The sequence below is a fragment of the Varroa jacobsoni genome, unplaced genomic scaffold (genome assembly GCF_002532875.2).
Source record: "Varroa jacobsoni isolate VJ856 unplaced genomic scaffold, vjacob_1.0 scaffold_497, whole genome shotgun sequence".
NCBI classification, from domain to species: Eukaryota; Metazoa; Arthropoda; class Arachnida; order Mesostigmata; family Varroidae; genus Varroa; species Varroa jacobsoni.
The window spans coordinates 112,219-128,696 of record NW_019213399.1 but is presented as its reverse complement, the minus strand read 5'-3'; the positions used below and the strand labels follow the sequence as shown (position 1 = coordinate 128,696).

The following is a 16,478-nucleotide window of genomic DNA, read 5'->3' as shown; positions in this document are numbered from 1 at the left end:
GCGTCTTTTGCCGGCTCAGTTCATCTCGCTGCCAATCTCTTTCTACCACACAAAAAATAAAGACGCTGATGTTACGATGACATAGTGAAGGAAGCTTAATAGCAGTCTGTGCGCGTTCTAGCCCTAACTCCGTCGAGAAGATATACTAGTATATCTTGAATTTAATGTATACTTATAGGACGTGTCATGTGTTTTCCTTTATAATCGTCATGTCCTTTCTTGTTTTCGCTCTGAACTTACCTTGATGTATGTCTTCGCTTTAGTGAGGAGACCAAGGGTGGTATGGCGACTGGACTCAGGACCAACCGGAACAATTTCCTTCAATTTCTCCAAACAGTTCCGCAGATGTGCACGCCTGAAAATACGATCAAATCATACAAACCCGTACGTATGAATAGATAACAATGTTTACTTTTGTCCAAGTGAAATTTGTTGTTAAAGGCTAGTAATACACGACGTAAGTGTATTGCGACAGTGATAAAATACCATACATTGCTCTATCTAAGTGGCAGTGAGAAGGAGCACAATAAACCAGACATTTCTTAGCTGTCAGAAGTATTTTATATCATTGGATATATCTCACACATTCTTTGCTATCGTTATTACCACTACGGTTGCCGCTAATGTGTCGGAGCTAAATCATGATCCTGACACGCAACTCCGATGTGGTTCATCAGTTAGCTGGCAGACAATTCGCAGGACGAGCAAGTACCGATGGAGTCGACACTGACCGACGTTAGAACTTGGGGTGACAACCTATTTTTGCACATACTACACCTTGTGATCAACACGTATTATTACTAGCCTTGGGACAATGTGGGGCGTGTTGCCCCGGCTCGCTGCTGATTTGTGTAAATTCACAGACATACAGAAAAGTAACCAGAGGTATAGATACGCTTGAAATTTTTAAATTTTAAGCTGTCAAGTCCTTGGCACATATCAGTTCATATCGGCAATCCGAAATAGAATTATATGTATAAATGAATCTAAAAGAATAGCAAGACTAACAGGGTGAAACAAAGGATCATGGGGAAAATTGTCGGCAGGTGTTGTTTAATACTCAAGCCAGTTACCAAGACCATTATTTTTTTCGGAGAGTAAAAAATATATGGTTTGTTGCAACCATACACAATTACAGTAGCTGAGGTTATTATACTGGGAAAAGTTCGACCGATTTCAGTTAAAAAATTACAAGGTACAGTGTATGGGGCCGCCAGAGTAGCGTCAATGGTGCCTGTGGGTTAACTTGTTACTGGCATATTAGATGCCCCTCATTCAACGTCGCTAACAACTGGCAACTGAATGTAACTCGTACGAACTCCAGAATCAAAATTCCTGCAACAACGCATTGAGATAAGCTCATCTTGTTGCTTTTGTGATGCTTGCTTGAATACATTGTTTTCATCTTTGTCGGGTTTGGTTAGCTTCGCCGTTTTATTCTGTGAGACTAGCTGACGGGTGTGCAGATTGCTTTATGTTACGCCGCATAAAGCGGACCACGTACGCCTATGATTGAGGTGATCAGGCTTACAATACTTTTGAGATGATACCAGGGTTAAGTGTAGTCGCGACGGCGGCGTGGTTCCTGAAGCTCAGGGGACGTTTACTCGGTATGGCGGTTCCGAATCTCGGCGGCGGCGGCGGCCGACGGTCGTGTAAGCGATGCAGCGGCTTGGATCATGTCGAGGGACACTAGCGATGCAGGCGGGCAGGCCACTTCCTTCCGGCAATTCCGTGATCTTTGTGGCTCTAGCGCAGAACGAATAAGGCCGTCTAAACGGAGCCTCATACACACCGTGCATCGCGTATACTGATTGTATTGCGTGTGTGTACGTGTGTGGATATACCAGACCAGCTTGTCTACTAGCCTGCCGGTTAGAGAAGACCCGACAGAGCGTCTCTGAATAGCGTGAACCATCCATTGAAAGACAGACGGGTGCGGTGAGGCTGGCCTGTCAGGCCGGGAGAGCTTTTTTCAGAGAAAGCCAAGCAGGCCAAACAGACAGGCCTGCCATCACGACCACCAGCGCCAATGCCGACACAGCCAAGACGAGCACCACCTAGGCTGACTCTCTGGTTACAATGATTGAATATAGCCTGCCTTTCTATGTACACTCATTTATAAAAAAGCAAGAGACTTCAATCAATCTTCAGCATCCCGACCAGTAAAACGCCAACTCTACATGAAGAAACCTGCATCGTCAGGCCCACGGAAGCCGGATGAAGTATAGGAGGTTTCGAGCGCCTTGTTGGCTCCATCCTATTCCAGGCATGCCCTTTTCTCCTGTTTCCTACCGTCACTCCTGTCCGGTTCGTCGTGCCGTTTTCTTTGACGCGTACTACGCGTAAAACAAAACTAACCGGTTTAACCAACAGACCCAACGGCTGCGTCGTTCCAGCTTGAAATAAAGGTACGCCTACACACACACGTAGCCGTGACCCGTTCGGTGTAGCTCCTTTTCACAGCGACTATTTGTAAATGCGCCACCGTCCCTTCATGCGCTTTCACTCTTGAGTTGGATATTTCATAGAAAACGACGCTAGAAAAGCAAATCGGATTGCCTAAGAGCCATATCTCACTGAAATACATGCACATCAATATCAGCAAAAGCATAAACGTTAACCAGTCAACAAGCGTTGTCGACGTACGCATTTGTTCGCCCACATATATCCTGCGGGCTGTTATGGGTTGCTTCAGGTAACAAAGTGACCTAAGTAGGTGTTTAATATGGAAACAGGGAAATGCAGAAGACTGCATTGATATATGCGTACAAAATTTGTACATAATATATTACGTAAGGTCCACAAAAATCCACAGCAGAACTTGTTATCTATATGCCTAAGCCACTTGACAGCTCAGTTGAAAGCCCACTCTTTCGCTCCTTCGAGGCGTCCTTTTTTAAGACCCCCTTTACACTTTTGTTATTACCGCCTAGTGCTATTACGCAAGTCGGAGTTCTTCTATGCTTTTTGTAGTTTTGTTGTTGTCGTTGTTGTTGTTGTTGTTGTTGTTGTGTCTTATTGCCGGCTCTTGTGAACTGCTGAATTATACCGTGAGCATTGGTAGGTCCATAATAGCAACCTCAGTGATGACAGCAATGGCGGCAACAATAGCGGAATCTAGATAGACGCCAGTTGCCTCTTTTTCAGTTTATGTCGGGCCCAGCCGATTGTCGATAAGATCGTTTCTCGAACAAAACGCCAAAGAGAAATGAGGCGAAGCCAACGGAATGACGAACCGCCCGGATAACTACTGTCCCAACGGTGCGCAAACCAAGGTTCCGCTTCACGCGGTCACTATAAAGTCCATCGTTAAATAAAGAAAAATAGATCCATTCCAATTTTAGCTTTATGTAGGTGGTCAGTGGTCGATGGCTGCTGGTTCGAACAGTTCGTTGAACAGTGCCCCTCCTCCTATCTAGTATACGCGCTCGTCTGCTCATTGCTGCCATTGGTGTCGCTGCAACATTTACGACAGCCTACGACATGGTCCGGGGGTATCATGTAACCAGAAGGTAGTAGGGCCGACGGATTTGCTATGGTTTGGCAAAAGCCAGAAGCAGCGTTAGGAACGGTAAACGAGGACGATTATGACCAAGCCCTTATGTCTGTGCACGTACGATGTCGACAAAACGATAGGCATAATAGGTTTTAAAAGCAGGTTAAGGTCCTTCTTAGCTCGATAGCCGACGGCCATACAACCACCTTGCATGTAGCTGCGCTGTGCCAAAGGACGCTACAACGATCCACACAGCCAGCCCAGCACCTATCCACAATCGCCCTCGCCGAGCTATGGTCGCCTAAGTTGTATCGAGCGAAAAAGCCCACAAGGCAGAAACGACCCACTATACGGACCCACTCAAACTTGGCTGATCAGCAGCTCAGCTTTGTACAACCGTCTCAACCAGAACAACGAATGAGCGTAATCCACTGAAATACTGGCGAAGCAGCGGCTATACTCTGCTGTCATCGGCAGTGTCTATCAGCGACGCTGCCAAAGGCTAATGTGGCCTTTATCTTTCTGAGTAGCGCAACTGTCACCAAGCACACTCCTGCGTGTCATGCTTCGACTATCTACTTTCTGCTGCGAATAAGCTCCCATTCGAATGAGATCGATGGCTGCCAGCCACGGAACACCATGTGTGCTACGGGATCAGAGAAGACACGCTTGGCAATAACTTTGCTTGCACAGTACGCAGTGCCAGATAGTGCAAGCAGGCCATAGAAACAGTGGTGGCCGACAGAAACGGGACCGTGTGTAGGCCCTTCAGGAATTCAGCGAGGCCCCAGAGTCGCTCCGTTTCGAAGGGCACGCATAGACTATCTTGTCACTGCTAAAGACCGGTGCAAGGGGGCAACGGGTGTCACCCAATGTAACTGACTACGAGGAAGGCTTGGGCCTACATTGGTACGATTGATTACAGAAATTGACTGGCAATAGGATAAACATTTTGTAAGGCTAGTTTTTCTGACGGGAAGGTAGGTCTTTTCGGCTGCTGTTACTGTTACCACCTCCCGTTAGTAAGCGTATGCGGTTTGCTTATATCAAACGTAAATAATTCACAGGATCACGTGGAAGGGCAACTCCTTCCAGGTACCTACTATATACCGGCGCTGTCGCCTGTTGTTACTTTAGTAATATTTAAGCCTCATTACATACGACATGCAATAGCGATTGGCGGTAATGATTACTACTCGTAGTCGATACAAATCTCGATGTCCAGTCTACAGTTCCGGTGCGAATGAGCTTCTATGATTTATACATGTTTACTTTCTGCCACCGCGCGGGCAGCTATCTGCGTGCTACACGGCTGCAAGGCAGTGCTCGTTTACGGGGGGCATCCTGGACTAACGCAGCAGCCTTACGTTTGCATGCGTCATCAGACGGCTTTACTGGGTGGGCGGGCCACTTCTAGTTTGCCCCCTGAGTTCTGGCAGTACTAACAAGACGAAATGTGAAACGAAAGACGATGTGAGGCGTTGGCTATATGGCTCAGTTTAGCCAATAAACGTGCGACAGCCAGCGGCAGATATAACGGTCTTCAACAGTAGAATACAACAACCATCAGCAGCAGCTGAGCCGACGTAAACTCGCCATGGAAATGGCTAGTCGCGCGGGGTCGTCGGTTCACTATTAAGTCTATGGCAAGTAGGGTTAATTTATTCAACTCACCTCACTGTAAACTATGAAGTTCAGTTGGACGGTGGGAGGGGGAACAACAACGCTACGCGTTCGAAGCTTAGGCATAACGGTATGGTTTGTAAACGCCACTGACGCCTGCCCTTCCTGTGATGATCGCTTTGCGTTCCAAAACAATGACAAAATATTCGATCAAAATATTATTAATATTTGATGAAAACAGTTGATACCAAACACTTCGAGTTTTATCGAACCGCCATTTGTCATTCCATCAAACGGCTGGTTCCACGCATCAAACGACGACGGCGGCGGCGGCGGCGGCGGCTTACGCCCGGATTCGAGCCTATACCACGCTTCGGGGAATTGACGTGTCTTTTTGGGAGCACCCAAATAAGGCTGACAGACAGATGTTAATGTTTAGCTGCATGTTATTTAGGCTTCCATAACCCTTAACAACGCCGACAAGGCCCTGTACGGCTTTTTGTGATTTGTCGCTGAATGTCATTTCTTATCAAGATTATTGCGCTAAGACACTGCTAGCATCATCCAGGAGACGAGACGAGCATCGCATTGCGGAACTCGGTGATCATCTCAAGCAGTATCTGTCATCACATAGTCTTTCTCAAGGCTATGTGATGACAGATATTGTTTGTTGCCAATACTTGCGTACACATAACGACCTAATTACGTTGACTAGCGGATATCTGGAGTATGAACAAAGCAGATGCTCGTAGTTGATTTAATAGCTGAGTTGAAACTTACGCTACTTGGCTCCATATATCAGTGTGGACTGTACCAGTGCTTGAAGCTACTTGACCACTATTGTACAATCAACGGCAGCAGTTGCGGCCGTAGACGGAACGATGGACCAAATGCCCAGTTTGACCTGTCCACAACTGCGTTCGTTATAAACAGCATACATTTTATAAAAAATATTGTTTACATTTGCTGATGACTTTTTTTGGAGTGAGAGCGATAAGTGGCACTTTTGGCTCGATATTGGCGAACAACAAAAGATATGTTGAAGCTTTGTCATGGCGAAGTGTCTGCATAAAGCAGGCACTTTTCGACACTACTAGATAATACGTTTGTTTTAACGTAATGTTTTAACGCATCGATAATTTTTCAGGTATAACTCTGCGGTTTACGTGCGCGAAACACAACACTGATCTAATCTTTGTCTTTCGCGTTGTACCATTTGCTGCGTGCCATTCTCAATGAATGAACGAATGAATGAATGAATGTGTTTGCAAAGACCCAGCAAACAGCATCCGAATGATGAAACCATCAATTCGAAGAGTATCAGTCAGTCTCTAGCCTGACTGAGTACAGAGGAATACAGCTCTATATACTGCTTTAACAATATAGATATTTGTGCTCGCACGATAACGTTGGCTGACTCAGCTCGCTCGCTCCCCAGCAGAATATAGTGATGTATCACGAAAATCACATGACTTCGGCATGCACGGTACCACCAGGCATCACGCCGGGAAAGCCCATCAGAGTGAGCGAAAAATCCTGAAGAGCCGACGTGTGCGATATATATTAAAGATTTTTCGTGTTACAACTTCAGGTTTTATCGAAACTCAGCTAGGGTTGTTAAAGAATTAAATAAAGGAATTACCGAACGGGCTGTTTCGAAATAAACAAAAGGTATCTCTATCAATATACTGCACGTATATTTTAGAAATATAATATGAAAAACGGTTCTCCCTCCGTGCCGTTTAAACATCTTCATCAAAACTACTTCAAATCTACAAGTTTGTTTATCTGATTCTCTCTATCTGACCCTCGCATATTCTTCATCTAATACTATGTACTAAATGATTGTACCCCTGAAATCTTTTTGGGATTCTTTCGGCCGTTTCACTCTCTCCCGTTTCTGGGCAAGAGCAGCTGCAGTTAAATTCGGCCAATGCGGTTTTGGCCTTAGGTCTAACTCGTGCCTCTGTTTCCCGCTCTCCCCTTTCCCCTCCCTTCACTTTGAATACGGACCACTCTGCACTGAGGGCATGATCTGTCATGACGTTACATGAAACCAGCTGCAGCTATATGGAGTACATCAGCGGTAGTAACAGCAGTAGCAGCATCATTACTTTAACTCTTTTTGGCGAAGAGCAGCAGTACAATCGCAGGCTACGTTTGCCAGATCCTTCGAGCGAGTCAATTACGTTACCTCGGCCACCCTTTCCGGGACTACCGCTGCTTTCGCCTCCATCGCCGTCGTTGCCACCGTTCCCTTCACTGTCGACGCTGGCACCAACACTAGCCATCACCCCTGCTACCATTGTAGCCACTGCTAGTTTTGTTGTGAACCGAGCGTGCGAAGCGGGCCTGTATTGTATGCAATTACTTCCTAACACTCTTCTTCCTTCGCCACTACCTTAACCGCTGCGACCACCGCCTCCTTCTCGTCCTCTCACTTCTCATCGTTTTCTTGGCCCGCTTACAGCCTATTGAAGAGCAGGACCCGAGGAGGACCGGGAAAGCGCGAAGCTTTCGGCTTTTCACCTTGCACATAGCTTACGCAGTTGTATGCCCCTCACCTCGGTTCGCTTCTGCTCGTCGCCTCGCGTCGGCCTCAGCTGCCCCAGCTACACCAGCTATTCCATCTTTCGTCCGTCGGTCCATCCTATGGCTGCTAGGTCAGTTTCCGTATGTTTGGTGCTTGCCAGCTTGTTGCGTCCTTACGAACAAAGGACAGCCAACGAAAACCGGCGGAAGCGATGCACGGTAACAGAGGGAAATGGAGCCAGGGCTGGTGCAGCTGGCGTACCAGACAGGGGTAGGAAAAGATAGTGATGAGGACTCCTGGGGGGCACGCGCAAAGTAAGGCCAGAGAGAAGACGATTTCGCATGAACAGCAATATTGGACAAAGGTAGACACAGACGAACAGGCAAACAGAGTCGTACAACGGCGGCCATCCGCATCGTTCCTCACTCCGGCTGCTCCGTCCTCAAGCTTCGCAACGTTGTTGATTAATTTGAGGGTGACCTTTCCATCTTTCCGCGCTTTTACATGACGTTCGTTTCGTTGATTGTATCGTTGCTTGCGTAGTCGTGTTTGTTCTCTGCTGACGGAAGGCCACCGCACTCAGACAAAATTAGAATATGATGTTGTTAACAAGCGTTCAACGGGTCTCTGTAACAGCGCTGCAAATATCTATAAGTGTCACGTCTTCTCATAGTATTTCAGACGTGTGAACAATCACCCTAATTTACGTATGCCAAAATAGTCAAAACGTCAAGTAGCTTACTTACATCATAATAATAACGATACATAAAAGAAAAAAAACGTACATACATGCACATATCTCTATGCTTATTTGCTCCTGAGTAGATATACGTACGCACACGGATTTCTCACGGACTTCATGAGACGTTGCTGTACCAACATAATATATCATTAATCCCAAGACGATTACGCTTTCATCGAGCAACTGTTGCTTTCATATGCGAGGCCACTAGCAGAAACTCTGGGTTTGTTATCCATTAATGACCAACAAACCCAACTAATATTGGCAGATATCAAATACGCTGTTCTCTGATACGTTCTTTCAGATGGTTTCGTTTTGGCAACCAGCAGCAGCAGCAACGGTCTTTATTTCTTCGTTTCAGCACTCACCGCCTTCCCGCTGTCCAGTGCTCGTTCTCCATCTAACGCCAACAGTTCTGGCATCGTCTTATTCGGTCTAAGCTACGATCTATCAACTTGTGCGGCATGCAGATAGAAGATCCTGTTGTTCGCCACTGTTTGATATATGGCAATGGCTTGGATTTGAACTGCACATCTCGATGGTGTAGTGATAGTATCATATACGTATTAGTCATAGTAAGAAATCACCCTAGCCCAATATCGTTGCGACGAGATCTTGAGAAATTACATCATTATCTAGATCTCGAAATCCTCATACCTTCAATCGACCATCCGTTCCTGCTTGTTGTAGGCTTCTTTTTGCCTCGATTGTTTGTAGCAATGGAGCTATGATGATTGTATATGAGTCTCGTTTGCTACAATGTAATGCAGTAGTCATACGGCTAGACAAGGGCCTAGCTGCAGAAATTTTTCATAATTCGTACGCAATCTGTCCTGGTCCGTGAATATTGCGGGGCATTATGACCTTTCGTTTTGTCCTAGTATCGATACTACAAACGATATAGTAGAAGTCGAAAACGGGATGATAGCACCAGTAAACTGTGTAATGCCATTAAATCGAATTGGATAGTGTTGGTAAATGGAGTCGGCAATTGACGTACATGAATCAGGGATTTTATTATTATTTTAACGAAAGTGGCTATTTGTCGATTTTGGTTTTCTCTGTGCCCATTCGGCAAACCCCTTTGGTCATGCTGTTCTAGTAAAACTATTAGATGGCATATTTCGCTGAGGATCACCTGTATGTGCAAATAAGAAAAGAGAGCTTCGCCAGTGCGTGAATATGCCACGGCATAATTCACCGTGTCTATACATTGTGGAGAGCATAGAAGTGTCGCCAAATCGACAAACGTTCGTTTGATAATCTGAAGAAGACGTGCTGTGTGAGATCGATTGAGGGCGTCGGCGCAGCCTTCGTCTGATGATGTTTGCAGTTGACAGTCTGCGGTTAGAGCCTTCCTCTTACTATCTGACTTATATTTAGGCCGATTTGCCACTGTCAACCTAGCGAATGTGGTGCGGCCATTCAGGCAACAATTCGTTCCAAATTTAAGGTCGATCTTGCTTTGTTGGCTATGCGTACCAGCTATAAAATAAGCTTTTTCTGGGAAGTTTCCGCACTTCACAAGTTCCCTTCTGATGCCAGCTTGCTTTCACTGATTCAGACGAAGCGGCACAGATTCGCAAGAAGCACAAGCAAACAACGTCTAAATTGGATTTCAAGCACCTACATATATTACAGGACCACTGTGTCAATCTAATACAAGCAAGCTATTATCCAATTCATAGCAACGATAAACAGTATTGACAGTAGCTGCAACGCAACAGATGCCGTTAGCTGCGATTTCTGCGTAGCTCCTTGTAACAACTGAACGCTACTTCCCGATTCATCGACTGTACTGCCGTCCTGTATAAGAAAATTACGGGAGTCCATCGTGTAGTATGAAGGAACCGTTGATACTCGCGCAGAAGCGTCCTAAAGGTACACACAGTAATAGCTGCAGTAAGGGAATAGGTACTGCTGTTTTTTGGCGTGGTAGAGCAGAAAGACTTCACAACTTGAGCTAAAGAGTGGCTCCCTAAGGGCCACATGAGCTGAAACCTTTGCCTGTGCGTAACCCATGACCAGATATCATAGGGTAGAGACAACGATCCCGTTCGAGTAGCCACATGAGAAGTGCAGTCGTACTCTAAGCAACTATCGTCTCCGTTACTACACTGCTCTGGCCCGGAAAACGGTGGGAGACGAGGCGACTACCTGGACTTTTGCCTGCGTACCCCCGAAAAGTCCTCTTGAAGGAAGTCAGCATGATGTTACTGCTACGGCCTTCTGCTATTGTACAGGTCCACCACTCTTCTGTACTCTCTGTGATACCCTGTTCTGGTCCTAGAGACCAATGTAGGATTGCCACCAATGTCGACCAGCAATAGCAATGGCCAGCGATGAAGGGTAGCGTTTAGCAAATTTCTGTGAGAGAAAGCCCTCTTTTCGCCCCCATTCTTTGCTTCTTTTCAGAGTTCTGTCGGGCTGAGCAGCTGTCGTATAGGACGACTCTGCCATTACAACATACAGCATAGGCAGGGTAGACCAACGTTGGCAAAGTACACGAGAATAGTGGGAGACATAGACCCAGCAGCAATAACAACAGCAGCGGAAGCAGCAGTAGTAATAGGACTAGTGATGGCAGGCGCTACTACCACCAATAACAGAGCGCGGCAAAGCAGGAGAAACTGTTTACAGTGGGGATAGGGGGGGGTGCGTTGTTGGGCAACATTAAGTTTATCTTCTATTGCCGTAGAGATACGAGCGGCCAAAAGACCGGTAAGAGGGAGAAAGAGAGAGATGTGGGGCAGCAGAAAGCAGCATGATTTTCAGCGTTTACGAATGTGAGAGGTCGCGGCTTCGGGCGAAAGGCGAAGCCAACAAACCCGTCCTGAGTCTGCCTATCTTGCGGAATCTGGCCGCGTTCTCTCGCTAGCAACGTATTTAGCGCTCTCGCTTGCAGACTGTCGCTTACAGGCAGCCACATACGCCTAATGGCTCTATGCCTTTCTACACAAACCATGTAACTGGCCTTTGCCTGGATTACGCTCATTTAATGCCTCTTCCTGTAGTAGATTCCATGAAGCCTACAGCGGCCACAAGATCATTCGTGGTTCAAACGAAACGGGGCTGAATTCAGATACAAAGGTATATAATAACATATATTCTATTGTAGAGGCACAAGTTTCGTCGATCATATTCAAATGACGTATGTTCCGTATCGTAATTGTCAAAATATTCAATGCAATTAATGCAGGTTAGCTTAATTTAAATAAATAAAAAAAAAAAACGATCGTTTTAGCCAGCGTCGTCGATATTCTCCCCGGCTTAGTAAATCTTTTAGGCAGGGTAAATTGTTTATTCGGATACTTATTTTGCATATTCCAAAACGATGCAAGGAAAATTTATTCTAAAAATACGAACGTACGTTCGTTCTAGTAATGTCAATTTTAGAAATAAGGACCCTTTAGAAGATAGCCATATACCTGAGCGATTTTTGAACATATTGAAATGCCAGTATACACGGTTATAACCAACTAAATATATCCTCGATGGCCCTTCCAAATCATACGAAAAGCGGTATTCGTAACGAGAAAGGCTATCATCAGCAGCAACAACGGACGAAAAGCTAGACACGAAACACGGCACGTGATTACGTAGCACACGTAACGACAACGACCTTATGAAAGAAGTGAAGCTACTTTTGAGCCGGTCGAATAGGTTGGGTCCGGCTAGACTCTGCTGAGATTTCGGCAGCTTGTTATTCCGCTCTTGCTCTTTTGATTCTACCGTGTCCCGCACTTCCCTGGCGCCAAAATGCAATTCGAAATTCCCTCGCGCCCAAACTCGCGTCTCAACGGCGCCCTCACGAGGCATCACGCCACCAAGGAACCACCACTTCTCGTTGGTTTCGTATATCAGCGCCATTAAAATCGCTACCAAAGCGAAGCTCGAAGACACGACGCATCTTACGTGCCTTGGCGGCGGGGGCAGCACTGGTGATGACGCAGAATGCATTGTTTGCAGTAGCTTAACTGCTGTTATCACTAAAGGTTGCCGCTTGTCTGCGCGCGAAGAAACCATGAGTCTAGTGGCAGAGAAGAGCATATGAGCAAGACGAAAGCTGACAAATAACTAGAGAGAAGGGCAAGAAGCATAAAAAAAGCGGCTCTCTGAATTACTAACACACGCCAGTCGTTTCGACGGTCGCATACTTTAAGTTAGTTTATCCCAATCGCAATGCCTCAATTAGTAGTTAGTACAACGTCTCTTTAGATGACAGAATGTCCAATTCAATCGTTTCACGCAAAGCTCCGTTCGTCGCTATTTAAAGTCTCAGCGCGTGTTGCAAGACAAGTATTCCACATGTACAATACCTTGCCCGTATTTAATCCAATATAGCGTATTGTTATGTACCGTCAAGTTTTAGCGTGACGACAGTGCTCTGAAGACACTACCTATTCACCGAAAGGTATCATGAATTCTAGATGAGTATTCTATTTGATTCATGTCAACATCTATTTCCGTCGTACATTGTACGTATCGGACTAACAACAAGGTCAGAAAAGTATTGAGAGTTCAACCAACTGAGTCGACTAGATCTCAGTTGTTTTCTTCGAAGCAACGTGTGTGGCACCATTTTCTGATCGTTAGAAGAGTTTTCAGATTCTAGTGAGGAAGTAGGTATTAGCTCTTCTGTCGTTTTCCTTGATAATTTTTCAGGCGTCTCCAAACGATTCCTTTTCAAGCATTTCTTGAATCTTTAACGGAGGATAACGTCACGAAGCGAGAGATCTGACAGATACAAGAGCTGGGGCAGTAGAACACTTTTAACGGACAGCATTGTGTGATTTTCTTGAGACTTTTCGATAATACACCTTAGTGACAGTAAAACCACCCAGTGTAAATATGTAGCTCAAAATTGCCCGTTAGTTTAAAAACGATGAGAAGACGTTTGGAGTTCAACCTGGCTCTTGCGTCTTTCTCCGGTCTCGGCGCACCTTCAGAACGATACTCCGCCCTGTTGTGTTTTTGTTAGCATGCCCTATTCATATACCAAGGCCTTGTCACCTGTAATGACGAGTTGAAGCAAGTCTGGCTCCTCTTTGAGTGCACTAAGACCCTCCAGAACAGCTATTGACAGGTTTGCATTGCCTAAATTCACCTTTCTTTTCGAGTCCTTATTGTGAGCCTTCTTGCATTCAAATGGCCTTTCAAAATGTTTCGACTTAACTCCCATGGAGGGTTGCACAGAACGAGGGTGCTTTCGAACATTTCTTGTCATCTGGCTGTCACAAAGCAGCTGAAAGTCGCTCATTGAAAGACGTCTACAAAACAGAATATGCAAGTTTGAATACTTCGAAATTAGGCCTATGGACAAGGGATAAACCAGCGGCTGTGGGGTCACAAAACGATAGGCGCCAGAAGCTGGATGTTTTGTCGATAACTTCTTACCGCTAATTAAACCCCAAGAAATGTACGTATGCGAGCTAGTCATACGCGAATGCGTCACGAGTGCTGCTACTACTTCCAACCAGGCCACTGCTTATTCCCAGGAGAAATATCTTCTGCAAGATAAAAGCGGCTATCAGCTATTGACAAGATTCTTCCATACACTCGTAATATATTCTATATCTAGACGTAGGATTAAGGTGAGTAACTCAGTTAGGCAAAGGAAAGTTTGTTTGCAGAATTAAGCAGTGATTCGACAAAAATTAGGAGCGGCCTTTTTCGTGTTAAATTGTTATCCCGGAGCTATTTTTATACCCATAAGCAAGGCAAGCAAAAAACTGTTGTATATATATATATATATATATATATATAACGTGTTACCGTAGCGGTAGCTACTTTGTTTGTAATTGAAAGATTCAATATACAAGATACGTAATTTTTTCCATAATCCTGAAGATACAACGTGGTGGCTTGGACGACTAATGCTTTTTCTGACTGCTTTAAACCCCGGGGGAGCTACCCAAACGATATAGTTTTTTTTTTGTGAATAAAAAAGACTATTATCGTAGACACTTGATTTTTTGACCTACGTTAACCTATAGCTGGGAAAAGAAAACACCTGTTAGCTATATATCAACGCCAGAAATTTAGGCAATGCTAACAGTATCGAAGAGTAACACAGTTGGTATACAGAAAATGGCTTAGCTTAAAAGATTACATATACAGGGAATATACATAAGGACGTAGTAATACGAGTCCAATTTCAAGAACGACCGGCAGAAATAACAGAGATACCTTAAATAACGTGGCTTTTGCGACGCAGGGATTGACGGGGAGAACTATTTACGAAACGCTTGGCGAGATAGTGACGAGTTGGAACGAGCGTTTGGTCGGGAAGCTCGCTAGAAGGCTTGCCTGCAAACTGGAGAAGTGCACTAAGCCATTACGAGGTGGGAATAGATAGAGTTCGGTTGAGTTCGTGAACCAACTACGCTTGGGAGGAACATTTGACTCTTTTCTACGCTTTCCTGAACTAGATCGCCGCCAGCTCTTCCGCCACTGTCATAGCCATCATGCACTTTAGGGTTCCTTTGGCTGCAGGGTGTTCCTGTTCTAACAAAGAATGAGGTGGTCGACAGAGAATAGCCAGCCGCAACTTCCAAGAGAGCCAAAATCGAGATTTGAAACTGTTGAAACGGCTGTTTGGATGAGTGTTCTATGGAACGGCAGTAGTGGCAACGTTCGGAAACGTTTCGAGCGATCGCAAAAAAGGCGATCTTTGGCAGATCGACCGAGACCGGAACCGGGAGCACGCTTGCGACAGCGACGAAAGCGACGGCGATGGCAGCCGCAACAGGGACGGTTTTTGAGAATGGTAACGGCCGTCTGATGAGTCGCCATCGTCATCAGAGTCAGAGTCCCAGATACTCTCCCTGATTTGCCCCAGCTCAACCCATCACTGCGGCCTCGAGCCATCCACGTCCCGCACATCGGTAACCTCCACTTCACTACTCATTACTGCCCTTGTTCTTCTGAGCCCATCGCAGCCTTAGCCAACCGCATGTAACTTTGAGTCAGCCTACAATAGGACTCTTTAAACACCGACTAGGCCTCCCTGGAGTGCGCAGCTCCGTGTAGATTTCTGGTCTACACAATGTGGGCTGTATGCATGGGCAGCATTTCTCTCATCACTATTCTTAGTGAGCGTCGAGGATAGTAGTTTTCGTAAGCTTTCAGCTACTGGCGGGTTGTCGGACGATCTCTTATTGAAGTAGTCGGTAGCGAAAAAAGGGGACATTTGTTCTACGAAGGCGCCGCATCTACAGCCGCGCCTTCAACCGCACTATTTGAAGAAACACATCCAGGCAACGATCCCCAGTGAACTGGGAAAGCTTCCATAAGAGATAAAATGGGGATGAGCCATTACTTATCGTTACCGCCGTTGCTATAAAACCATTACATACAAGCTCCAATGAGTACTTTACGTAAGAAGGTAAGGGTGATCTAGAAGGAGAGGGGGGGAGAAAAGAGGAGAAGCAAAAAAAGGGAAGCAGGGACCTGAAAGAAATCGTGACTTGCAATCCGAGCTTTACGCGATTCCAACTTATCTACTCAGAAGAGGTCATATTATCTGCGAACCTCTAGCTCTTGTTCTCATCGCTATGATCATCCGGCACATCGGAATACCGTTAGCTTTCGACTCGACAAATACGAAAAGGTCATAAGGACTGCTCACGGGGCACAACTTAAGTTGGGAAGACGATAACGATTCTTTTACCCAGTTCTTACTGACATTTCTGTCCTTAGGGGCTCCACATCATCACGTCGCTACCAACAGGTCCCTGATACCGATATTTTCATAAGTGTACGCAGCTACACTTTTGTCAAAATAAGGTGATAACATTATGGCTAATATAATATTGTCATAAATTAGACTTAGTAATAATAAAAGTAATAAATGGTAATACAACAGATATTGAGTTGTCTTTGTATGTATTATTGTGTTTGGCAATAATATGACCCGGGGCATCCACTTACACACCTCGTCTATATGTATGATCTTTCGTCATGCACCAACGGTGCATGCCACTGTTGAAGTTACAAGACACGTCGAGAGTTTTCAGAGTTCCCTAGTGCAAACACACTTCTGCCTGAGCCTATTGATTGAGAACAATAAACAGGACACT

The 16,478-nt window shown here is 45.5% G+C and overlaps 1 protein-coding gene across 1 annotated transcript in view; it reads right to left on the bottom strand.

The window, feature by feature from the left end:
• Positions 1-16,478, bottom strand: part of LOC111260958 (uncharacterized) — a 153,173-nt gene that overhangs the window by 81,185 nt on the left and 55,510 nt on the right. The window contains exon 2 of the mRNA XM_022834086.2: positions 241-355. Within this exon, the coding sequence (XP_022689821.1) occupies positions 241-355 (115 nt within the window). The remainder of the gene's footprint in view (positions 1-240; positions 356-16,478) is intronic.